The sequence below is a fragment of the Salmo trutta genome, chromosome 6 (genome assembly GCF_901001165.1).
Source record: "Salmo trutta chromosome 6, fSalTru1.1, whole genome shotgun sequence".
Classification (NCBI taxonomy): Eukaryota; Metazoa; Chordata; class Actinopteri; order Salmoniformes; family Salmonidae; genus Salmo; species Salmo trutta.
This window is the reverse complement of record NC_042962.1, coordinates 1,548,515-1,575,153: the sequence shown is the minus strand read 5'-3', so window position 1 is coordinate 1,575,153 and position 26,639 is coordinate 1,548,515. Positions and strand designations below refer to the sequence as shown.

General features: G+C 46.6%; 1 protein-coding gene across 2 annotated transcripts in view; it reads right to left on the bottom strand.

Moving 5' to 3' along the window:
* LOC115195312 (cytoplasmic protein NCK1) overlaps window positions 1-26,639 on the bottom strand; it is a 57,696-nt gene that overhangs the window by 17,651 nt on the left and 13,406 nt on the right. Inside the window, exon 2 of one of the 2 annotated variants that reach the window (XM_029755084.1) lies at window positions 16,909-17,149. In XM_029755084.1, the coding sequence (XP_029610944.1) occupies window positions 16,909-17,134 (226 nt within the window). In that variant the 5' untranslated portion in view covers window positions 17,135-17,149. Of the gene's footprint in view, window positions 1-9,192; window positions 9,338-16,908; window positions 17,150-26,639 lie in introns of those variants that run through there. The other variant, XM_029755085.1, reaches the window with a different exon arrangement.

The following is a 26,639-nucleotide window of genomic DNA, read 5'->3' as shown; positions in this document are numbered from 1 at the left end:
AATATCAGGAATTGTGAAAAACTGAGTTTAAATGTATTTGGCTAAGGTGTATGTAAACTTCCGACTTCAACTGTATTATTATAACAAATGCGTATTCTCCGGCGTTGGGGCGCAGTTCCTGTCCACGGTTCTGAAACATCAGTGCACTGTTGAATTGGTGCCTTTTCCGAGACCATGTTGCTATGTGACCATGTTGCTATGTGCATAACAGCAAAAGTAACCAGCATATTGGTGTTGAGAACAATGTGGCGGAGGCAGCAGCGGAGGGAGGAGATGAGGAAACAGCCCTTGACTTATTGTCTAAGAAAAGTGATGAGAGAGGAAACACTGAGCGCTGGTCGTTGAGGAAGGAAGCCAATGCCTCTTCCTCCTCTGCCTCCTCCTCCTCCTGTACCCCCACCTCCTCTCCCAACTCCTCCTCTCCCTCCTCTAATGTACTTAAATATTCACACTCCTTAGTCAATAAGTGCCAGAATCACCTTTGGCAGCGATTACAGCTGTGAGTCTTTCTGGGTTAGTCTCCCAGAGATTTCCACACCTGGATTGTGAACAATTTGCTCATTATTCTTTTCAAAAGTCTTCGAGCTCTGTCTGGTTGGTTGTTTATCACCGTTTGAACTTATTTTCAATAGATTTCCAAGCAGATTTCAGTTAAAACTAACTCAGCCACTAAGGAACATTCACTGTCGTCTTGGTAAGCAACTCCAGTGTATATTTGGCCTTGTGTTTTAGGTTATTGTCCTGCTGAAAGGTGAATTCATCTCCCAGTGTCTGGTGGAAAGTAGACTGAACCAAGGTTTCCTCTAGGATTTTGCCTGTGCTTAGCTCTATTCGTTTCCTTTTATCCTGAAAAACTCACCATGCCTTGCTGATGACAAGTATACCTATGACATGATACAGCCACCACAATGCTTGAAAGCCATACTCAGTGATGTGTTAGATTTGCACCACTGTAATTTAGGTTAGTATTAGTATTACGGAGTAGCTACAATGTTAATGTTGTTAATACATTCTCAGTTCTCTCCTATCACAGCCATTAAAACGGTATTAAAATTAAAAGTATTAAAATCACCATTAGTTTCATGGTGAAATCCCTGAGCAGTTTCCTTCCTCTCTGGCAACTGAGTTAAGAAGAACACCTGTATCTTTAGTTTCTGGGTGTATTGACACACCATCCAAAGCCTAATTAAAAACTTCATCCTTAAAAGGTATATTCAATGTCAGCTTAAAAAATAAAATAAAAAAATTACTTCTACCCATCTACATGACTTTCCTCAATTGGACCCTTTGTTCGCACCCCCCAAAACAATTCCACTTATCCCAGAGACTGTTCCTCGGCGCTGCTCCGACTCAGGAGGCATGCATGAATATCCACCGCTTCCAAGTATATTACTCGCTAATGTTCAGTCCGTGGACAAAAGTAGACGAGCTCAGGGTGAGGAAAAATACGTCACTATATATAAATAAAACTAAATAAAGATACTGAATATCCCTACAGTTCAGCCTTCAACACCATAGTACCCTCCATGCTCATCATTAACTTCGGGGCCCTGGGTCTGAACCCCGTCCTGTGCAACTGGGTCCTGGACTTCCTGACAGGCCGCCCCCAGGTGGTGAAGCTAGGCAACAACACCACCACTTCGCTGATCCTCAACACCGGGGCCCCACAAGGGTGTGTTCTCAGCCCCCTCCTGTACTCCCTGTTCACCCATGACTGCGTGGCCACGCACGTCTCCAACTCAATCATCAAGTTTACAGGCGACAACAGTGGTAGGCCTGCTTCAAGTTCCTCATCGTACACGTCACTGACAATCTGAAATGGTCAGAAAGTGTGGTGAAGGCGCAACAGTGCTTTTTCAACCTCAGGAGGCTTTAGAAATTCAGCTTGGCCCCTAAGACCCTCAAACGTTTACAGACGCACCATTGAGAGCATCCTGTCGGCCTGTATCACCGCCTGGTAGGGCAACTGCACCGTCCGCAACCGCAGGGCTCTCCAGAGGGTGGTCGGTCTGCCCAACGTATCACCGGGGCCAAATTACCTGCCCTCCAGGACATCTACAGCACCCAGTGTCACAGGAAGGCCAAGAAGATCATCAAGGACCTCAGCCACCCGAGTCATGTCCTGTTCACCCTGCTACCATCTAGAAGATCATCAAGGACCTCAGCCACCCGAGCCACGGCCTGTTCACCCCTCTACCATCTAGAAGATCATCAAGGACCTCAGCCACCCGAGCCACGGCCTGTTCACCCCTCTAACATCTAGAAGATCATCAAGGTCCTCAGCCACCCGAGCCACGGCCTGTTCACCCTGCTACCATTCTGAAGGCCACGTCAGTACAGGTGCATCAAAGGTGGGACCGAGAGACTGAAAAACACATTCTGTCTCAAGGCCATCAGACTTTAAATAGTCACCACTAGCCGGCCTCTACCCAGTACCCTGCCCTGAACTTTAGAGACTGCTGACCTATGTACATAGACATCGGACACTGGTCACTTTAATAATGTTTACATACCATTTTACCCACTTCATATGTATATACTGTATTCTAGTCAAGACCATCCTATTCAACTATTGCTGTACATACAGTGCATTCGCAAAGTATTCATACCCCTTGACTTTTTCCACATTTTGTTATGTTAGAGCCTTAAGAAATCTCAATCTACACACAATACCCCATAATGACATCACACTACCCCCATAATGACATCACACTACCCCCATAATGATGTCACAATACCCCCATAATGACAAAGAGAAAACAGGTTTAGATTTTTTTTTACAAACTTATAAAAAAATACCTTGTTTACATTAGTATTCAGACCCTTCGCTATGAGACTAGAAATTGAGCTCAAGTGCATCCTGTTTCCATTGATCATCCTTGAGATGTTTCTACAACTTGATTGGAGTCCAGCTGTGGTACATTCAATTGATTGGACATGATTTGGAAAGGCACACACCTGTCTATATAAGGTCCCACAGTTGACAGTGCATGTCAGAGTAAAAACCAAACCATGAGGTCGAAGGAATTGTCCTTAGAGCTCGGAGACAGGATTGTGGGGTTCTGGGGAAGGGCAGCAAAACATTTCAGCAGCATTGAAGGTCCCCAAGAACACAGTGGTTTCCATAATTCTTAAACTGAAAATGTTAGGAACCACCAAGACTCTTCCTAGAGCTGGCCGCCCGGTCAAACTGAGCAATCGGGGGAGAAGGGCCTTGGTCAGGGAGGTGACCAAGAACCCAATGATCACTCTGACAGAGCTCCAGAGTTCCTCTGTGGAGATGAGAGAACCTTCCAGAAGGACAACCATCTCTGTACCACTCCACTAATCCGGCCTTTATGGTAGAGAGGCCAGACGGAAGTCACTCCTCAGTAAAAGGCACATGACAGCCTGCTTGGAGTTTGCCAAAAGCCACCTAAAGGACTCTAAGACTATGAGAAACAAATTAGCAAACATTTCTAAAAACCTGTTTTCGCTTTGTCATTGGGGTATTGTGAGTAGATAGACGAGGGAAAAAAATTCATGTGATCAATTTTTGAATAAATCAACTTGTCTAAGGGTTAGCCCATAGAGACTTCTCCTAGGGTTATAGCAACTTGTCTAAGGGTTAGCCCATAGAGACTTCTCCTAGGGTTAGCCCATAGAGACTTCTCCTAGGGTTAGCCCAAAGAGACTTCTCCTAGGGTTAGCCCATAGAGACTTCTCCTAGGGTTAGCCCATAGAGACTTCTCCTAGGGTTAGCCCATAGAGACTTCTCCTAGGGTTATAGCAACTTGTCTAAGGGTTAGCCCATAGAGACTTCTCCTAGGGTTAGCCCATAGAGACTTCTCCGAGGGTTATAGCAACTTGTCTAAGGGTTAGCCTATAGAGACTTATCCTAGGGTTAGCCCATAGAGACTTCTCCGAGGGTTATAGCAACTTGTCTAAGGGTTAGCCTATAGAGACTTCTCCTAGGGTTAGCCTATAGAGACTTCTCCTAGGGTTAGCCCATAGAGACTTCTCCTAGGGTTATATCAACTTGTCTAAGGGTTAGCCCATAGAGACTTCTCCTAGGGTTATATCAACTTGTCTAAGGGTTAGCCCATAGAGACTTCTCCTAGGGTTATAGCAACTTGTCTAAGAGCCCATAGAGACTTCTCCTAGGGTTATAGCAACTTGTCTAAGGGTTAGCCCATAGAGACTTCTCCTAGGGTCAGCCTATAGAGACTTATCCGAGGGTTAGCCTATAGAGACTTCTCCGAGGGTTATATCAACTTGTCTAAGGGTTAGCCCATAGAGACTTCTCCTAGGGTTAGCCCATAGAGACTTATCCGAGGGTTATAGACTAATGCAGTAGTTGTGATCTATCCAGCAGACAATTTTTATATATTTTTTATTTAACTAGGGCAAGTCAGTTAAGAACAAATTCGTATATAGAATGACAGCCTACCAGGGAACAGTGGGTTAACTGCCTTGTTCAGGGGCAGAACGACAGATTTTTACCTTGTCAGCTCGGGGATTCAATCCAGCAACCTTTCGGTAACTGGCCCAACGCTCTAACCACTAGGCTACCTGCCGCCCCAAATGGTGGTGTGGATGTTTCCACTATGTGTCTATCAGGTTTATGGAGCTAAGCTGTTCTTCAACAGACCCGGCCATCTGCCTCCCCCTAACTTCCTGTTACTGCTCCTCGTGAGAAATGTGTCTCAAATTAGAGCTTCCGCTCCCTCGCTGGGGAGAACAAGGCAGGAAACAGAAAGGGAGAATGAGGGGGAGGGAGAGAATGAGGTTATTTGGTCTTTTACTAGGATCCCATTAGCTGTTGCAAAAAGCAGAAGCTACTCTTCCTGGGGTCCTCACAAAACATAACATTAATAGAAAAGAACAGCTCAAGGACAGAACAAAAAAAATAAAACATTTAAAGGCACATGTAGCCTACATATCAATACATACACACAAACTACCTGGGTCCAATAGGGGAGAGGCGTTGTGCCGTGAGGTGTTGCTTTATCTGTTTTTTTATATCAGGTTTGCTGTTTATTTGAGCAATATGAGATGGAAGGAAGTTCCATGCAGTAATGACTCTATATAATACTGTACACTTTCTTACATTTGTTCTGGATTTGGGGACTGTGAAAAGACCCCTGGTGGCATGTCTGGTGGGGTAAGTGTGTGTAAGTTGACTATGCAAACAATTTGGGATTTAACACATTGTTTCTTATAAAAAGAAGAAGTGATGCAGTCAGTCTCTCCTCAACTCTCGCCAAGAGAGACTGGCGTGCATACTATTTATATCAGCCCTCTGATTACAATGAAGAGCAAGACGTGATGCTCTGTTCTGGACCAGCTGCAGCTTATCTAGGTCTTTCCTTGCAGCACTTTGACTGGACAGTAATCAAGAGAAGAGAGCCTGCAGGACATGCTTTGTGGACATTTTCAGAGTCAGCTGAGGTCTAGAACTTAGGGAATGATTTTTTTTTACCAAACACAATACTTTTAAGAATGTTCAGGACTAGTTTATGACTAGCCAGTCACTCTTTGTTTAGGGTTGCAGTAATTTACCTAGCTGTAGTTGCTCGTCAGCATACATATACACACAGAATTTGTTTAATGCCAGTAGCAGGTCATTAATACAAATTTACAAATGTAAAGGGCCAAGAGAGCTGCCCTGCAGTACACCACACTTTACATGTTTAATATTAGAGAAGCTTCTACTAAAGAAAACCCTTTGAGTTATATTAGATAGATATATTGTGGATTCAGAGCTGAGGTTGAAAAGTCATTACACGTACGTTTTTTTAACAACAACATTAATATCAAAGGCTGATCCGGAAATCTAACAGTACAGCTCCCACAATCATCTTCTTATCAATGTCTTTCAACCAATCATCAGTCATTCTTTCAACCAATCATCAGTCATTTGTGTCAGTGCAGTACATGTTGAGTGCCCTTCTCTATAAGCATGCTGAAAGTATGTTGTTCATTTGTTTACAGAGAAAGAGCATTGTATTTGGTGTAAAGGCTATTTTTTTCAAAAGTTTGCCAAGAGTCGTCAGAAAGCTGATGGGTCGGCTGTTAGAACCAGTAAAGGCCACTTTACCACTCTTGGGTAGCGGAATGACTTTGGCTTCCCTCCAGGCCTGAGGACAAAGACTTTTCTCTAGTCTCAGATTAAAGATATGACAGATAGGATTGGCTATAGAGTCAGATACCATCCTCAGTAGCTCTCCATCTAAGTTGTCAATGCCAGAAGGTTTGTCATTATTGATCGATAACAATAATTGTTCCACCTCTCCCACACTAACTTTATGAAATACTAAATTACAATGATTTTCTTTCATTATTAGTTATTTGATGCATGAATATGATGACTCACTGTTCGTTGTTGGCATTTCCTGCCTAAGTTTGACCACTTTGCCAATGAAGTAATCATTCATATAATTGACAACATCAAAAGGTTTTGTGGTAAATGAGCCATCTGATTCAATGAAAGAGTTAAATCATTCATACATGGTAATTTATCTTTTTGTTCAGTTTAAGTCACATAATCTCAAATTTACAGTAAGTTAACCTACACCATACAGCTTTTAAATTCCTCATCATTCCACAGGGCCTTAACAGTTATAAGACAGTTTTAATAGGTGCTGGAATATAATAATAAACATTAATTAATATATCATAATTCAATAACTGGAAGAAACATCATGGACGTTTCAAACTGCAGCGTCTGAATGTTCCTCAGCAGACCAAGAAACAGGGAGGGTGAGAACGAGGGGGAGGAAAGGACAGGGTCAACAGAAAGGGAGAGGAGGGTAGGGAGAGGGGGGGAGGAAAACAGAAAGGGAGAAGGAGAGGGTAGGGAGAGGGGGGGAGGAAAACAGAAAGGGAGAAGGAGAGGGTAGGGAGAGGGGGGGAGGAAAACAGAAAGGGAGAAGGAGAGGGTGGGGAGAGGGGGGGGCGGAAAACAGAAAGGGAGAAGGAGAGGGTGGGGAGAGGGGGGGAGGAAAACAGAAAGGGAGAAGGAGAGGGTAGGGAGAGGGGGGGAGGAAAACAGAAAGGGAGAAGGAGAGGGTAGGGAGAGGGGGGGAGGAAAACAGAAAGGGAGAAAGAGGGTGGGGGGAGGAAAACAGAAAGAGAGAGAACCAGGCTCCTAATGATTGTAAAGTTTAACCACCTAAAAGTTCTGATAGTTTAGTTAGCAGGTATGTAAGGTTTTAAAGAGCTCCTCTCATCAAAAATCTAGCCTGTATCTGTACCACAACTAGGCCCAACCAGCTTGCTCTCTCTCTCACACACCACAGAGAGAGGAGGTAGAGCAGTTACTGCTCTACAGTAAAGTGTGGGATTACTAAACCACCAGGCCCTTTGAAGAAGAATTGTAGCAGTGAGGAGACGAGGGTAAAGAGAGAGGAGAGGAGACGAGGGTAAAGAGAGAGGAGAGGAGACGAGGGTAAAGAGAGAGGAGAGGAGACGAGGGTAGAGAGAGAGGAGAGGAGACGAGGGTAGAGAGAGAGGAGAGGAGACGAGGGTAAAGAGAGAGGAGAGGAGACGAGGGTAGAGAGAGAGGAGACGAGGGTAGAGAGAGAGGAGAGGAGACGAGGGTAGAGAGAGAGGAGAGGAGACGAGGGTAAAGAGAGAGGAGGGGAGGGTAAAGAGAGGGGAGGGTAAAGAGAGGGGAGGGGAGGGTAAGAGAGGGGAGGGTAAAGAGGGGAGGGGAGGGTAAAGAGAGGGGAGGGGAGGGTAAAGAGAGGGGAGGGGAGGGTAAAGAGAGGGGAGGGGAGGGTAAAGAGAGGGGAGGGGAGGGTAAAGAGAGGGGAGGGGAGGGTAAAGAGAGGGGAGGGTAGGGTAAAGAGAGAGGAGGGTAAAGAGAGAGGAGGGTAAAGAGAGAGGAGGGTAAAGAGAGAGGAGGGGAGGGTAAAGAGAGAGGAGGGTAAAGAGAGAGGAGGGGGGAGGGTAAAGAGAGAGGAGGGGAGGGTAAAGAGAGAGGAGGGGAGGGTAAAGAGAGGGGAGGGTAAAGAGAGGGGAGGGGAGGGAGAGGAGGGGAGGAGAGGGGGAGGAGAGGAGAGGGGAGGGTAAAGAGAGGAGAGGAGGAGCGGGAGGACTGTCCCACAAACCAGGGACCCTCCAAGCAGGGACCCTCCCTGGGCTACAGGGGAGTCAGACGACTAGCCCCCGTAAATTACATGTACTCTACGGACTGAAACCCGCTAGCCTGGCTTACTGCTTAGTCATCTTCCCAAATACTCCTGTTCAGTTCCAAAACATGGATAAGAACGATCCAGTAAAACTGCAGCACTACAGACCACAAGACTACAGCCCACTATAGACTACAGCCCACTATAGACTACAGCCCACAAGACTACAGCCCACAAGACTACAGCCCACTATAGACTACAGCCCACTATAGACTACAGCCCACTATAGACCACAAGACCACAGCCCACTATAGACCACAAGACCACAGCCCACTATAGACCACAAGACTACAGCCCACTATAGACCACAAGACTACAGCCCACTATAGACCACAAGACTACAGCCCACTATAGACTACAAACTACAGCCCACTATAGACTACAGCCCACTATAGACTACAGCCCACTATAGACTACAGCCCACTATAGACTACAGCCCACTATAGACTACAGCCCACTATAGACTACAGCCCACTATAGACTACAGCCCACTATAGACTACAGCCCACTATAGACTACAAACTACAGCCCACAAGACTACAGCCCACTATAGACTACAAACTACAGCCCACAAGACTACAGCCCACTTTAGACTACAAACTACAGCCCACTCCAGTGTAGTGTACAAGTAGAGAAAAATGAAGTAGGATTACAGAGGGTCGTGTGTGTGTGTGTGTTAGGCTGCAATCCCAGGCTTTAGCATCAGGCTTTCCGACTCATATCCGCCCCGTTTTACCAGCTCGGTTAAAAACAAAACAGACAGCACCAACTAACTATATATGAATGACCTAATACACCACACTGCTGCTCTCTCACACTGTGTAAAAGTCCCTAAACCAGACAGAAATCAGAGAGACAGGAACGACATAACTGAGAACCAAACTCTGGGAGGGAAAACAAATAATGAACTTCAAAAACTCTCAAAACAGCTTTAGCTTTTTCTAAGTAAAAATCACACCGAAAACATTTGTCCAGAAAGCCAGAGTATCTGGGTAAGACCATAAATGCTAAAACTCACGGAAAAAGTGCTTGAAGAGGTTAGCCATGTTCATTTTGGGCGCTCCCTTTCTCTCTCTCCCTCTCTCTCGCCCCTGGCCTCTCTCGCGTCCTCTCTCTCCCCCGGCCTCTCTCTCCCTCTCTCTCTCGCCCCTGGCCTCTCTCGCGTCCTCTCTCTCTCCCGGCCTCTCTCTCTCTCCACTACAGCATTATTCTCTGTGAACAACCAGAGAGAGGAACAGGACAGGCAGCCCACTCCCTGGACATGTGACCTGACACAGCCAATAGAGAGCAAGGAGAGAGGCTTCAGCTAACTGCCTGCTGAGCCCAGTACAGACTTCTCAGAGGGAGGACACACAGGGGGAGAGAGAGGGAGAGAGGGGAGCGAGAGAGAGAGGAGAGAGAGGGGGAGCGAGAGAGGGGGAGCGGGGAGAGAGAGGGAGAGAGGGGAGCGAGAGAGAGGAGAAAGAGGAGAGAGAGGGGGGAGCGAGAGAGAGAGGGGGGAGAGAGGGGAGAGTGCGAGAGGGGAGAGAGAGGAGAGCGAGGGGTGAGAGGGGGAGCGAGAGAGAGGGGGAGCGAGAGAGAGGGGGAGCGAGAGAGAGGGGGAGCGAGAGAGAGGGGGTACCGAGTCAATGTGCAGCGGTACAGGTTAGTAATGAGGCTGTATACAGCCGGGTCCGGTACCGAGTCAATGTGCGGTGGTACAGGTTAGTAATGAGGCTGTATACAGCCGGGTCCGGTACCGAGTCAATGTGCGGCGGTACAGGTTAGTAATGAGGCTGTATACAGCCGGGTCCGGTACCGAGTCAATGTGCAGCGGTACAGGTTAGTAATGAGGCTGTATACAGCCGGGTCCGGTACCGAGTCAATGTGCAGCGGTACAGGTTAGTAATGAGGCTGTATACAGCCGGGACCGAGTCAATGTGCGGTGGTACAGGTTAGTAATGAGGCTGTATACAGCCGGGTCCGGTACCGAGTCAATGTGCGGCGGTACAGGTTAGTAATGAGGCTGTATACAGCCGGGTCCGGTACCGAGTCAATGTGCAGCGGTACAGGTTAGTAATGAGGCTGTATACAGCCGGGCCCGGTACCGAGTCAATGTGCGGCGGTACAGGTTAGTAATGAGGCTGTATACAGCCGGGACCGAGTCAATGTGCGGTGGTACAGGTTAGTAATGAGGCTGTATACAGCCGGGTCCGGCAACGAGTCAATGTGCGGCGGTACAGGTTAGTAATGAGGCTGTATACAGCCGGGCCCGGTACCGAGTCAATGTGCAGCGGTACAGGTTAGTAATGAGGCTGTATACAGCCGGGTCCGGTACCGAGTCAATGTGCGGCGGTACAGGTTAGTAATGAGGCTGTATACAGCCGGGTCCGGTACCAAGTCAATGTGCAGCGGTACAGGTTAGTAATGAGGCTGTATACAGCCGGGCCCGGTACCGAGTCAATGTGCGGCGGTACAGGTTAGTAATGAGGCTGTATACAGCCGGGACCGAGTCAATGTGCGGTGGTACAGGTTAGTAATGAGGCTGTATACAGCCGGGTCCGGCAACGAGTCAATGTGCGGCGGTACAGGTTAGTAATGAGGCTGTATACAGCCGGGCCCGGTACCGAGTCAATGTGCAGCGGTACAGGTTAGTAATGAGGCTGTATACAGCCGGGTCCGGTACCGAGTCAATGTGCAGCGGTACAGGTTAGTAATGAGGCTGTATACAGCCGGGCCCGGTACCGAGTCAATGTGCGGCGGTACAGGTTAGTAATGAGGCTGTATACAGCCGGGACCGAGTCAATGTGCGGTGGTACAGGTTAGTAATGAGGCTGTATACAGCCGGGTCCGGTACCGAGTCAATGTGCGGTGGTACAGGTTAGTAATGAGGCTGTATACAGCCGGGTCCGGTACCGAGTCAATGTGCAGCGGTACAGGTTAATAATGAGGCTGTATACAGCCGGGACCGAGTCAATGTGCGGTGGTACAGGTTAGTAATGAGGCTGTATACAGCCGGGTCCGGTACCGAGTCAATGTGCGGTGGTACAGGTTAGTAATGAGGCTGTATACAGCCGGGCCCGGTACCGAGTCAATGTGCAGCGGTACAGGTTAGTAATGAGGCTGTATACAGCCGGGTCCGGTACCGAGTCAATGCGCAGCGGTACAGGTTAGTAATGAGGCTGTATACAGCCGGGACCGAGTCAATGTGCGGTGGTACAGGTTAGTAATGAGGCTGTATACAGCCGGGTCCGGTACCGAGTCAATGTGCGGTGGTACAGGTTAGTAATGAGGCTGTATACAGCCGGGTCCGGTACCGAGTCAATGTGCAGCGGTACAGGTTAGTAATGAGGCTGTATACAGCCGGGCCCGGTACCGAGTCAATGTGCGGCGGTACAGGTTAGTAATGAGGCTGTATACAGCCGGGACCGAGTCAATGTGCGGTGGTACAGGTTAGTAATGAGGCTGTATACAGCCGGGTCCGGTACCGAGTCAATGTGCGGTGGTACAGGTTAGTAATGAGGCTGTATACAGCCGGGTCCGGTACCGAGTCAATGTGCAGCGGTACAGGTTAGTAATGAGGCTGTATACAGCCGGGCCCGGTACCGAGTCAATGTGCGGCGGTACAGGTTAGTAATGAGGCTGTATACAGCCGGGACCGAGTCAATGTGCGGTGGTACAGGTTAGTAATGAGGCTGTATACAGCCGGGTCCGGTACCGAGTCAATGTGCGGTGGTACAGGTTAGTAATGAGGCTGTATACAGCCGGGTCCGGTACCGAGTCAATGTGCGGCGGTACAGGTTAGTAATGAGGCTGTATACAGCCGGGCCCGGTACCGAGTCAATGTGCGGCGGTACAGGTTAGTAATGATGCTGTATACAGCCGGGTCCGGTACCGAGTCAATGTGCAGCGGTACAGGTTAGTAATGAGGCTGTATACAGCCGGGCCCGGTACCGAGTCAATGTGCGGCGGTACAGGTTAGTAATGAGGCTGTATACAGCCGGGACCGAGTCAATGTGCGGCGGTACAGGTTAGTAATGAGGCTGTATACAGCCGGGTCCGGTACCGAGTCAATGTGCGGTGGTACAGGTTAGTAATGAGGCTGTATACAGCCGGGTCCGGTACCGAGTCAATGCGCAGCGGTACAGGTTAGTCCAGGTAATTTGTAAAGTATAAATGCATAGATAATAAACAGAGAGTAGCAGCAATGTAAATAGTCCGGTGGCCATTTGATTAATTGTTCAGCAGTATTATGGCTTGGGGGTAGAAGCCATTAAGGAGCATTTTGGACTTAGACTTAACGTGGTACCGCTTCGGTACCGCTTGCCGTGGTCTATGACTTCGGTGACTGGAGTCTTTGACAGTTTTTTGGGCCTTCCTCTGACGCCACCATATAGGTCCTGGATGGCAGGATGCTTGGCCCCAGTGATGTACTGGGGCGGCAGATAGCCAAGTGGTTAGAGCATTGGGCCAGTAACCGAAAGGTTGCAAGAACGAATTCCTGAGCTGACAAGGTACAAATCTGTCGTTCTGCCCCTGAACAAGGCAGTTTAACCCACTGTTCCCCGGTAGGCTGTCATTGAAAATTAGAATTTGTTCTTAACTGACTTGCCTAGTTAAATAAAGGTTAGTAATGGTATTGCAACTGCCAAGCAGTTGCAATACCAGGCGGTGATGCAACCGGTCAGGATGTCTCGATGGTGCAGCTGTAGAACCTTTCGAGGATCTGGGGACCCATGACAAATCTTTGCGGTTTCCTGAGGGGGGAAAAGGTGTTTGTTGTGCCCTCTTCACGACTGTCTTGGTGTGTTTGGACCATGATAGTTTGTTGGTGATGTGGACACCAAGGAACTTGAAACTCTCGACCCGCTAAATTTCAGCCCCGTTGATGTTAATTGGGGACTGTTCAGCCCTCCTTTTCCTGTAGTCCACAATCAGCTCCTATGTCTTGCTCACATTGAGGGAGAGGTTGTTGGTCCTTGCACACTTGGACCTCCTACCTATAGGCGGTGTCATCATTGTCAGTGATCAGGCCTAACACTGTTGTGTTGTCAGCAAACTTAATGATGGTGTTGGGAGTGGTGCTTGGCCACGCATTCGTAGGTGAACAGGGAGTACAGGAGGAGACTAAGCACGTAGCCCTGAGGGGCCCCCGTGTTGAGGATCAGCATGGCAGATGTGTTGTTGCCTACCCTTACCACCTGGGGGCGGCCCGTCAGGAAGTCCAGGATCCAGTTGCAGAGGGAGGTGTTTAGTCCCAGGGTCCTTAGCTTAGTGATGAGGGCACTATGGTGTTGAACGCTGAGCTGTAGTCAATTAATAGCATTCTCATATAGGCGTTCCTTTTGTCCAGGTGGGAAAGGGCAGTGTGGAGTGCAATAGAGATTGTGTCATCTGTTGGGGCGGTTTGAGAATTGGAGTGGGTCTAGGGTTTCTGGCATGAGTCATTAGAGAATGGTGCTGGAGGGGTTGCCGTTTTACGGGCTCCTAACCAACAGCGCCATTTGTTTGTTTTTTTGCATTGTTTGTAACTCATTTTGTACATAAAGTTGTTGCTACCTGCTCTTATGACCCGAAAAGTGCTTGTGGACATCAGAACAGCGATTACTCACCTCTAACTGGACAAAGACTTTTTATTTAACGAGTCCGGCGCAAAGGATATACTGCTTTGTCGAGACAAGGCGCAAATCCCCTTCATCAGCGTGAAGAAAAGTTGGTGTGTGTCTATTTGTCAATAACTGCTGGTGCGCGATGTCTAATATTAAAGAAGTCTCGAGGTATTGCTCGCCTGAGGTAGAGTACCTCATGATAAGCTGTAGACCACACTATCTACCAAGAGTTCTCATCTATATTATTTGTAGCTGTCTATTTACCACCATAGACCGATGCTGGCACTAAGACTGCTCTCAACCAACTCTATAAGGCCATAAGCAAACAAGAAAATGCTAATGCAGAAGCAGCGCTCCTAGTGGCCGGCGACTTTAACGCAGGCAAACAAATCCATTTGACCTCATTTCTACCGGCATGTGCAACCAGAGGAAAAAAAAAAAAAAAAAACTTGAGACCACCTTTACTCCACACACAAAGACAAACATCTCCCTCGCCCTGCATTTGGCGAATCTGACCATAATTCTATCCTCCTGATTCCTGCTTACAAGCAAAAACTAAAAGCAGGAAGTACCAGTGACTCGCTCAATAAGGAAGTGGTCAGATGACGCGGATGCTACAGGACTGTTCGCTCGCAGACTGGAATATGTTCCGGGATTCATCCAATGTCATTGAGGAGTATATTGAGGAGTATACCACCTCAAGCCATCACCGGCTTCGTCAATAAGTGCATCGACGACGTCGTCCCCACAGTGACCGTACGTACATTTCCCAACCAGAAGCCATGGATTACAGGCAACATCCACACTGAGCTAAAAGCCAAAGCTGCCGCCAATGAGTAGTTTTTGCTTGTAAGCAGGAATCAGGAGAATATAGTTATGGTCAGATTTCCCTGGCAGATAAATTAGCCTACATGGCTATATAGCAACAATATTATATTTAGAGATGTTTTGAGTTCCCACTAAGGATGTTAATGGTTAACCGGTTAGACACCGAAAATGTTGACCAGTGATTCATATTGGTCTACAGGTTATTTTGCATAATTTTGTGGAATGAAATTAACGCGTGTCTATTTTTGTTAGTCTTCATCACAACCACACAGCAAACAGAACCCAGTTTAAGGAGCAGAATGGCCCATCAACTGTCAGACAGCATGAGAGCAGCTCGTCAAAAAGCTGGTACTGGAGTAAAACATGTGCTTTCATTGCACAGCAAATAACAAAAAAAAAAAAAACATAATTATTCAAAAGATTGCTGAGAAAATCTGGTCTTTTAATTGACGTATGCTTACCTTGATTTTGACCTTAAGACAATTAAGATAAGCAGAGTAAAGTGTTTACATGACTATTGTAGTCTGCCTACTGCTATAATCAGCTTAATATAAAATTATTACTATGCATCTAGGGGCTGCCAACTTTTCAAAAAAGCTTGGAGTGAGATTTGCTATGTGAATTTCATTGCCCCCCGGTACAACCCCTAGACAGGGGGTCTGGAGGTCCCCCCCAGGAAAATTATACTGTTTTAAAGCTAATTTCCTGAAATTCTACATATTTTGACATCGCTTAGACCTATGACCAGGGAGGAAAATAAAACCCACAGGTCAGGGCCAGGTTTCCCCCAAAAAATATAATGGAAATCACAATGCATACGGTATCATGAGAAGCACAATACATAAGGTCCATTAATCTCAATGCAGCATAGTATTTTCCAGTGGTTGAGTCATTTTGTTGTTGGGAAAAAAAATGTAACGTTTATTGACCGATTAGTCAGCAGAAAAATGGACTGAAATCTGCATCCCTAGTTCCCACTTCCTGTTCCTAGTTCCCACTTCCTGTTCCTAGTTCCCACTTCCTCAGGTGGTGAATAACAGGCTACAGGCCAATATGCACAAAGATGTTGCCAAATTCTCTGAACAGACAAAATCCACCTGATCATTCTGGATCCTATTTTGACAGGTTGCAATTCAAAATATCAACCATACATGTCCTGTATATATTACATGAAATAGCTTACTTTATAAATCAGGTCTTACATAGCACTGGGGGGGAATTCTATAGCCTTGCTGCATAATGTAAAGTAACTGTCTATTAAAACATTTTGTTATCGTTGCATTTGATGAGAAAAAGTCTAAATTTACCATGACTTTCTCTCTGTGTCACTCACCTCTAGCACCTCCCCTTTTCTCCCCATCACTCACCTCTAGCACCTCCCCATCACTCACCTCTAGCACCTCACCTCTAGCACCTCCCCATCACTCACCTCTAGCACCTCCCCATCACTCACCTCTAGCACCTCCCCATCACTCACCTCTAGCACCTCCCCATCACTCACCTCTAGCACCTCCCCATCACTCACCTCTAGCACCTCCCCATCACTCACCTCTAGCACCTCCCCATCACTCACCTCTAGCACCTCCCCATCACTCACCTCTAGCACCTCCCCATCACTCACCTCTAGCACCTCCCCATCACTCACCTCTAGCACCTCCAAATCACTCACCTCTAGCACCTCCAAATCACTCACCTCTAGCACCTCCCCATCACTCACCTCTAGCACCTCCAAATCACTCACCTCTAGCACCTCCCCATCACTCACCTCTAGCACCTCCCCATCACTCACCTCTAGCACCTCCCCATCACTCACCTCTAGCACCTCCCCATCACTCACCTCTAGCACCTCCCCATCACTCACCTCTAGCACCTCCCCATCACTCACCTCTAGCACCTCCCCATCACTCACCTCTAGCACCTCCCCATCACTCACCTCTAGCACCTCCCCATCACTCACCTCCCCATCACTCACCTCTAGCACCTCCAAATCACTCACCTCTAGCACCTCCCCATCACTCACCTCTAGCACCTCCCCATCACTCACCTCTAGCACCTCCCCATCACTCACCTCTAGCACCTCCCCTTTTCTCTACATCACTCACCTCTAGCTCCTCCCCTTTTCTCTACATCACTCAACTTATGCCCATTATATGTATTGTGATTCTCATTCTATTATATACAAATATACTCATGTTAGGGTTAGGACAGTTTCTGACCTAGTGTGACTGAGGTTGAGGTTAGGACAGTTTCTGACCTAGTGTGACTGAGGTTAAGACAGTTTCTGACCTAGTGTGACTGAGGTTAAGACAGTTCCTGACCTAGTGTGTCTTTGAGGTTCTTGACGATGGATGCCTTCCTGGCGCTGTTCTTCCTCTCGACGTAGTTGGAGGGTACGAAGCCGGTCTTGTTGGTGGCGTTACGGACCCTCCACCAGGACTTACTGTCGTCCAGCAGCCACAGACGCTCGTTCTTCTTAATGTCCAACTCCTGGTCCTGCTGAGCCAGGTAGTCAAACTTGGCGATGACAATCACCTCTTCCGTCATCTTGGACCTGGGGACCTGGGGAGAGAGAAGAAGATATACGGTTTAGTTCTGTCATCTTGGACCTGGGGACCTGGGGAGAGAGAAGAAGATATACGGTTTAGTTCTGTCATCTTGGACCTGGGGACCTGAGGAGAGAGAAGAAGATATACGGTTAAGTTCTGTCATCTTGGACCTGGGGACCTGGGGAGAGAGAGAAGAAGATACACGGTTAAGTTCTGTCATCTTGGACCTGGGGTGAGAGAGAAGAAGAGACACGGCTTAGTTCTGTCATCTTGGACCTGGGGACCTGGGGAGAGAGAGAAGAAGAGACACGGCTTAGTTCTGTCACCTTGGACCTGGGGACCTGGGGAGAGAGAGAAGAAGAGACACGGTTAAGTTCTGTCATCTTGGACCTGGGGACCTGTGTGACTGGCAGATAACTGTGCGGACAGTGCGCCAACGAGAGGTAGGCCTATCCCTGTTCTAATAAGATATATCTGCACATGCTCCTTCAGCATTCAGATGTTTCTAAAATGGCTTTCGCAATGTCAAATCATAGGTTGTCAATCAACTAATAAAGCCTATGTAATTTGCTGGGTCATTGTTACTAAACCCGCTGTATAAATGTATGTTTTGCGCAACTACTGATGAGGGTTTTCAAATCATTCATTCATTGGTCAGGTTCACCATTGGTTTTGGTAGTTGTTCCGGTTCACCATTGGTTTTGGTAGTTGGTCCGGTTCACCATTGGTTTTGGTAGTTGTATTTAAGATTGTTCAGGTTCACCATTGGTTTTGGTAGTTGTTCAGGTTCACCATTGGTTTTGGTAGTTGTATTTAAGATTGTTCAGGTTCACCATTGGTTTTGGTAGTTGTATTTAAGATTGTTCAGGTTCACCATTGGTTTTGGTAGCTGTATTTGGGTCATTTTTACACTAACAAAAAGGTCATTTCATAAAGGACACAGGGTGTCCGTTAGGCGGTAACAGCCGGCTGTTGGCCAATACATATTTTTTGTTGAAAAGCAGATCAAGAAATGTATTTATGGCTAATTGTCAGGGAGAAGAAAAAAAATTCCCATTGAGAAAATGTTTAACCTCTTCATTGATGGACGGTTAATACGCAACATTTAGTGGAATTAACCTGTCACAAAGTGCAAGAGCTGATGCTACAGCATCTGCAACAGCAAATGCATTGTCAACGGAAGTCTGGCTTCCTCAGCGCCTCACACACCACTCTGCAATGAGCTGGAGGCAGTATGCATTTTGAAAACATATACTTAAAATTGTTGGAAACCTGATCGTTTTACTACGAGGCATGTCTTATCTTGCTTCAAAATAGCCGGGCCAAAAACCAGACCATATCCGTGGAGGCAATTACTGGGACAATGAAAGAAAGTATATTCTAATAGCCAAAAGACACTAACCTTGTCATATTAGCATCCCATGCTAGTTGATGATAATCCTAGTTATATTAGCATCCCATGCTAGTTGTTGATAATCCTAGTCATATTAGCAAGCCATGCTAGTTGTTGATAATCCTACTCATATTAGCATGCCATGCTAGTTGTTGATAATCCTAGTCATATTAGCATCCCATGCTAGTTGTTACATCTTTAGATCTCTCCTCTCTCTAAATGTCTAACGGATGTGTTTTCATGAAACCAAATCACATGCAGTGCGCTTTTGACAACCGTGTTTTCGGCTAATTGCATTACGGAAGGAACAGCTGCAAGTAGCCGTAGCCTACTGCCTCGTGTACAATGCTGCACTTATTAAGTGGCCAAATAATAGTCCATCAACATTTTAAGCTCAAGTTCTGATCGGTTGAATCAGACTTAACATTTTTTTTTTAAGTAGCCTAGGACCTACTGGTTGTATGAATTTGGGATTAATCGTCCCACAACTGTCACACAGTCTGTTCGGAATAGGCGATTTCTTTCTTGAAAAGCTGATCTACTATGGAGGACTCTAGCTGTTGTTAAACAGTCTGATGTGTTAAAGTTGGGGACAATAAAGTCAGATTTTGATGGAGGGTACTAGTGATTTTACTGTTTGTTTGTCATCTTGTTGGCGGAAGGAAACATGTGGACTGTTCAAAGTGAATTCGATAAGGAAGACCAAAACATCGTTGCATTCTTGACTTACATGTTTTGTTAATATGATTTACCATTATCTAAAATGTGATTTCTGTTATTCTGAGCACCGTGTGGGTGGACGCCCTAATAGGTTATGCACCCAACGAATATGGGTCCGGTAAATATGTCAAAGTCTGTAACTGTGCTAAAGTTGTCTATCAACTGTAAAATGTGAACAGAATCAACTGAGATATCTGATCATCAATAGACTAGAGAATGTTTAACCCAGTGGCCACATACCAGCTACCAAACTAACCCTGAATCAGATGACCATGCTACCCATGCTAACCCAGTGGCCGTATACCAGCTACCAAACTAACCCTGAATCAGATAACCATGCTAACCCAGTGGCCGTATACCAGCTACCAAACTAACCCTGAATCAGATGACCATGCTAACCCATGCTAACCCAGTGGCCGTATACCAGCTACCAAACTAACCCTGAATCAGATGACCATGCTAACCCAGTGGCCGTATACCAGCTACCAAACTAACCCTGAATCAGATGACCATGCTAACCCATGCTAACCCAGTGGCCGTATACCAGCTACCAAACTAACCCTGAATCAGATGACCATGCTAACCCAGTGGCCGTATACCAGCTACCAAACTAACCCTGAATCAGATAACCATGCTAACCCATGCTAACCCAGTGGCCGTATACCAGCTACCAAACTAACCCTGAATCAGATGACCATGCTAACCCATGCTAACCCAGTGGCCGTATACCAGCTACCAAACTAACCCTGAATCAGATAACCATGCTAACCCATGCTAACCCAGTGGCCGTATACCAGCTACCAAACTAACCCTGAATCAGATGACCATGCTAACCCATGCTAACCCAGTGGCCGTATACCAGCTACCAAACTAACCCTGAATCAGATGACCATGCTAACCCATGCTAACCCAGTGGCCGTATACCAGCTACCAACTACCCCTGAATCAGATGACCATGCTAACCCATGCTAACCCAGTGGCCGTATACCAGCTACCAAACTAACCCTGAATCAGATAACCATGCTAACCCATGCTAACCCAGTGGCCGTATACCAGCTACCAAACTAACCCTGAATCAGATAACCATGCTAACCCAGTGGCCGTATACCAGCTACCAAACTAACCCTGAATCAGATAACCCTCCTACCCATGCTAGATTACGGAGACGTAATTTATAGATCGGCAGGTAAGGGTGCGCTCGAGCGGATAGATGTTCTTTACCATTCAGACATCAGATTTGGCACCAACGCTCCTTATAGGACATCACTGCACTCTATACTCAGTAAACTGGTCTTCTCTGTATACCCGTCGCAAGACCCACTGGTTGATGCTTATTTATAAAACCCTCTTAGGCCTCACTCCCCCCTCCACCCTATCTGAGATATCTACTGCAGCCATCATCCTCCACATACAACACCCGTTCACTCCCTCCTATCTGAGATATCTACTGCAGCCCTCATCCTCCACATACAACACCCGTTCACTCCCCCCTATCTGAGATATCTACTGCAGCCATCATCCTCCCCATACAGCACCCGTTCACTCCCCCCTATCTGAGATATCTACTGCAGCCATCATCCTCCACATACAACACCCGTTCACTCCCCCCTGAGATATCTACTGCAGCCATCATCCTCCACATACAACACCCGTTCTGCCAGTCACATTCTGTTAAAGGTCCCCAAAACACACACATCCCTGGGTCGCTCCTCTTCTCAGTTCGCTGCAGCTAGCGACTGGAACGAGCTGCAACAAACACTCAAACTGGACAGTTTTATCTCCATCTCTTCATTCAAAGACTCAATCATGGACACTCTTACTGACAGTTGTGGCTGCTTTGTGTGATGTATTGTTATCTCTACCTTCTTGCCCTTTGTGCTGTTGTCTGTGGCCAATAATGTTTGTACCATGTTTTGTTCTGTTACCATGTTGTGCTGCTGCCATGTTGTGCTGCTGCCATGTGTTGCTTCCATGCTGTTATGTGTTGCTGCCTTGCTATGTTGTTGTCTTAGGTCTCTCTTTATGTAGTGTTGTGTTGTCTCTCTTGTTGTAATGTAATGTTTTGTCCTGTATTTTATTTTTAATCCCCGTCCCCACAGGAGGCCTTTTGGTAGTCCGTCATTGTAAATAATAATTTGTTCTTAACTGACTTGCCTAGTTAAATAAAAAAGGTTAAAAACATATAAAAATCAGGTTTAATAGCCTACAAAATGTTGAAATGTTGAAGCTTCTTACAATATCCTACTTCAAAACCAAATGGTACATAGTCACTAAAGTAGATAATTCTTAAAAAAAATAATAAAATAAATAAAAAGAGCAAATTTGGAGCGCCAGTTTTTCGTCTTCCTGTGAGGGCTGAGGGATTTTTAGCAGAGAGGGGGTAAGGACATTGAGAGAGGAGTGTGATTTGGGACCGCTCCAACAAAATGAAATCTCAGAAGATGAAGTGTCTCATCACGACTTAAACTAACCTGAGACTCTCTGAAGCTACTGTCATAAACAGGGTCAGCTGTAACGTTACCATGGTTACATGAAAAAAAAACAAGGCTTTGGTTTCACTTCTGACCCATTTGATCCGGTACAAAGCTAACCTAGTCCTGGACTAGTTCCGTTTAAAGGAATACTTCGGCATTTTGCCAATGGCCCATTATCTACATTGAACTAACATATAAAAACGCAACATGTAAAGTGTTGGTCCCTTGTTTCATGAGCTAAATTAAAAGATCCCAGGAATGAAAAAAATGTATTTCTCTCAATTGTTGTACATACATTTGTTTACATCCCTGTTAGTGAGCATTTCTCCTTTGTCAAGATAATCCCTCCACCTGACAGGTGTGGCATATCAAGAAACTGATTAAACAGCATGACCATTACACAGGTGCACCTTGTGCTGGGGACAATAAAAAGGTCACTAAAATGTGCAGTTGTCTCACACAACACAATACCACAGATGTTTCAAGTTGAGGCAGAGTGGCATGCTGACTTCAGGAATGTCCACCAGCGATGCTGCAAGATAATATAATGTTCATTTCTCTACCATAAGCCACTTCCAACGTTGTTTTAAAGAATTTGGCAGTACGTCCAACCTACTCCGGCCAAACCCTAACGACGCTTGGCCAATTGTGCGCCGCCCTATGGGACTCCCAATCACGGCCGGTTGTGATACAGCCTGGAATCAAACCAGGGTCTGTATTGACGCCTCTAGCACTGAGACACAGTGCCTTAGACCGCTGCGCCACTCGGGAGCCACGAAACTGAGGAGTAATTCTGTCTGTAATAAAGTCGTTTTGTGGGGAAAACCTATTCTGATATGCTGGGCCAGGCTCCCCAGTGAGTGGGCCTATACCCCCCCCAGGCTGGGCCTGGCTCCTATACCCTCCCAGGCTGGGCCTGGCTCCTATACCCTCCCAGGCTGGGCCTGGCTCCTATACCCTCCCAGGCTGGGCATGGCTCCCCAGTGAGTGGGCCTTATACCCTCCCAGGCCCACCCATGGCTGGGCCTGGCTCCTATACCCTCCCAGGCTGGACATGGCTCCCCAGTGAGTGGGCCTTATACCCTCCCAGGCTGGGCCTGGCTCCTATACCCTCCCAGGCTGGGCCTGGCTCCCCAGTGAGTGGGCCTTATACCCTCCCAGGCTGGGCCTGGCTCCTATACCCTCCCAGGCTGGGCCTGGCTCCCCAGTGAGTGGGCCTTATACCCTCCCAGGCTGGGCCTGGCTCCTATACCCTCCCAGGCTGGGCCTGGCTCCTCATGGCTGTGGCCCTTCCCAGTCATGCGAAATCCATAGATTAGGGCTTAATTTATTTATTTCAATTGACTGATTTCATTATATAAACTGTAATTCAGTAAAATCATTGAAATTGTTGAGTTGATATTATTGTTCAGTATAATTCCCCTGAGGCAGATTAATTTGTGGATACCATTTGTTCAGTATAATTCCCCTGGGGCAGATTAATTTGTGGATACCATTTGTTCAGTATAATTCCCCTGAGGCAGATTACCAGCCCAACTCTCACACCATAACGGTGTTAACCTAATGCTTCTCTCTCTCTCGTACGGAGGCAATCAATCAGCCGGTTAGTTAGAGGAAGCAGGAAAAGCGCACTGCAGTGTGCATACTGAACGCTAACCAAAACTACAGCAGTTCTCACAGCGTTGCAACCCTCTCCACCGCAACAATGTTACACAAGGCTGGGCATCACAAGGTGCACAGCTTCCTGCCAGTGAAACACAGGGGCTGGTGAGAGAGATCACAGCTTCCTCCCTATAAAACACAGGAGATTAATACTACAGATATCTACTCCTCCATCTCCCCAGGAGATTAATACTACAGATATCTACTCCTCCAGCTCCCCAGGAGATGAATACTACAGATATCTACTCCTCCCCAGGAGATGAATACTACAGATATCTACTCCTCCCCAGGAGATGAATACTACAGATATCTACTCCTCCCCAGGAGATGAATACTACAGATATCTACTCCTCCCCAGGAGATTAATACTACAGATATCTACTCCTCCCCAGGAGATGAATACTACAGATATCTACTCCTCCCCAGGAGATGAATACTACAGATATCTACTCCTCCCCAGGAGATTAATACTACAGATATCTACTCCTCCCCAGGAGATTAATACTACAGATATCTACTCCTCCATCTCCCCAGGATGTTGTAGAATCTGGGTCGGTGCTCGGAAGCAGTGAAACAGCAGTAGCGTTATCTGAGACAGACAGAGATAGCGACAGAGAGAGATAGCGACAGAGAGAGATAGCAGAGTAATCTCACCCCTCAGACAGGTTGCTAAAAATCAGGCTGTTGGAATGTGATGCTCTGTGAGCTCTGAGCAAGGCCCCCCTCCGGCACCAATGCTACACTTCCTTACAGCACACACTAGTATAGGCTACACACACACACACACACACAGTCTGAACCCAGAATGGATAGACCAGGTTAGAGGAGACTAGGCAGAGTTACAATTGGGTGTGATTTTACAGATTACATCTAACCCAAGAGAACGTATCTGACCTCAAAAACTGTAGCTGACACTAAAGCCTGTATTTCTTCATCTCTGCATCTCCTGACAGCTGTCCCAAATCCTCTCAAAACAAAAAAAACGGCATCGAAGCAGCAAGTGGTCATGGGAGACTTGGCGACCGGGCCTTGCTGAGAGACAGGAAGTGGGGGAAACAGTAGAGAATAGGGGTGGGAGAGTGACAACACTCCTCTGACAGAGACAGCCATGAGGTCAGAGTTCAGACAAGCTCAGCGTTTCGTCCCCTAGCATCACTGCCCTTAATGCCCTGTAGGGTTCACACGGTACCAGAATCGCAATACTAGGAAGGGAGGAAACAAAACCACAACATGTTCAATACCACCATACAACAATATCACCATGTGTGAGTATGCATGTATCTGTACCTTTGTGTGTGTGTGTGTGTGTGTCTTCACAGTCCCTGTTGTTCCATAAGGTGTATTTTTACCTGTTTTTTTAAAAATCTGATTCTACTGCTGCATCAGTTACCTGATGTGGAATAGAGTTCCATGTAGTCATGGCTCTATGTAGTACTGTGCTCCTCCCATAGTCTGTTCTGGACTTGGGGACTGTGAAGAGACCTCTGGTGGCATGTCTTGTGGGGTATGAATGGGTGTCCGAGCTGTGTGCCAGTAGTTCAAACAGACCTCTGGTGGCATGTCTTGTGGGGTATGGATGGGTGTCTGAGCTGTGTGCCAGTAGTTTAAACAGACAGCTTGGGGCATTCAGCTTGTCAACACTTGTTACAAAAACAAGTAGTGATGAAGTCAATCTCTCTTCCACTTCAAACCATGAGATTCACATGCATATTATTAATGAGAGAGAGTAGAGAGGAGAGAGAGAGAAAACAGAGAGAGAGAGAAGAGAGAGAAAACAGAGAGAGAGAGAAGAGAGAGAAAACAGAGAGAGAGTAGAGAGAGAAAAAACACAGAGAGAAAACAGAGAGAGAAAACAGAGAGAGAGAATAGAGTATAGAGCGAGAACAGAGAGAGAAACCAGAGAGAGAGTAGAGAGAGAGAAAACACAGAGAGAAAACAGAGAGAGAAAACAGAGAGAGAGAGAATAGAGTGTAGAGCGAGAACAGAGAGAGAAACCAAAGAGAGAAACCAGAGAGAAGAGAGAGGGAGCGGAGAGTGTAGAGCGAGAACAGGGCTAACACCACCATGTGAAACCAGTTGGTTAACCAGCCACCCACTGGGATAACCATTCGCAGAGTTGGGAATGACAGAAATAGTTTCAACATCTGCATCAGACCAACTGAGAATAGACAGAGGTCCACTGACTCTCACTGTTAGCTGTTCACAATGATCGTACAACCACGTAATCAACGCAGGAAACCCGTCATGAAAATAAAATCACCTTCAGAAATGTTTAAAGGACCCCCCCCCCAAACACAGGAAGTTGTCCCCACTATTTCAACATAATTTCCTGTCTTAGAGTGGAAATGCACGATTAGGCTCCACCTCAGAAGAATGACACACATATGACACACATATTCTTAAAACCTGTCATCTTTGTCATTATGGGATATTGTGTGTAGATTACGGACCTAACAGACCGACTGTCCTGAAATTGCCAAAACACAGGAGTGTCATGATATCAACTGTCATTTTCAGTCGAGACTGTAAACTGTTGTGTCAGGCTACGGAGTAAAGCTAGGTAGCTAGCTAGCATCATTCATCCAAATCAAAATGAAGTCATTGTTGAGTGAAAATAGCAGATCATGTGTAGACAGACAGACAGACAGGACAGACAGGACAGACAGGACAGACAGGACAGACAGACAGACAGACAGACAGAGAGAGAGACAGAGAGAGAGAGAGACAGAGAGAGAGACAGAGAGAGAATGCTCTGGGCAGGTTGTGAGATAAATGGATCCAGTGACTGTCCTCGTACATAGTCTACACCCTGACAGGAACAAGCCCGGGGAGCCGTCTGGCTGTCAGTACAGGGACTAAACAAACCACAGACCCGGCCAATCTCTGAAGCAGAGGGAGGAGTTCTGGAACACATGACGATACAGATGATTGGCCGGGACGATACAAGTATCACATTTATTTATTTTTTTTCATGGCAATTTTTTTTATTTTTTTTGAAAACACGAATCTATTTGGTCCTTCAAAAAAAACGTGCTGTGTTTTAAATATCGTGTGCCGTAGCTTGGGAAATAAACACGTGTTTCCAACACTACGGCTGTTTTCCTAAAGAAGTTAAATCCGCTTCCTGTTTTTTGTTTCTTTCCCATGATAGTAAGGAGTATGGTGATAAATGGGATGGTCCAGATGTAGGCTAGTTGAATACAACTAGGGAAATGTTTAAAAAAAGACGGGTGAAAGAGAGAAGGAAAACAGAC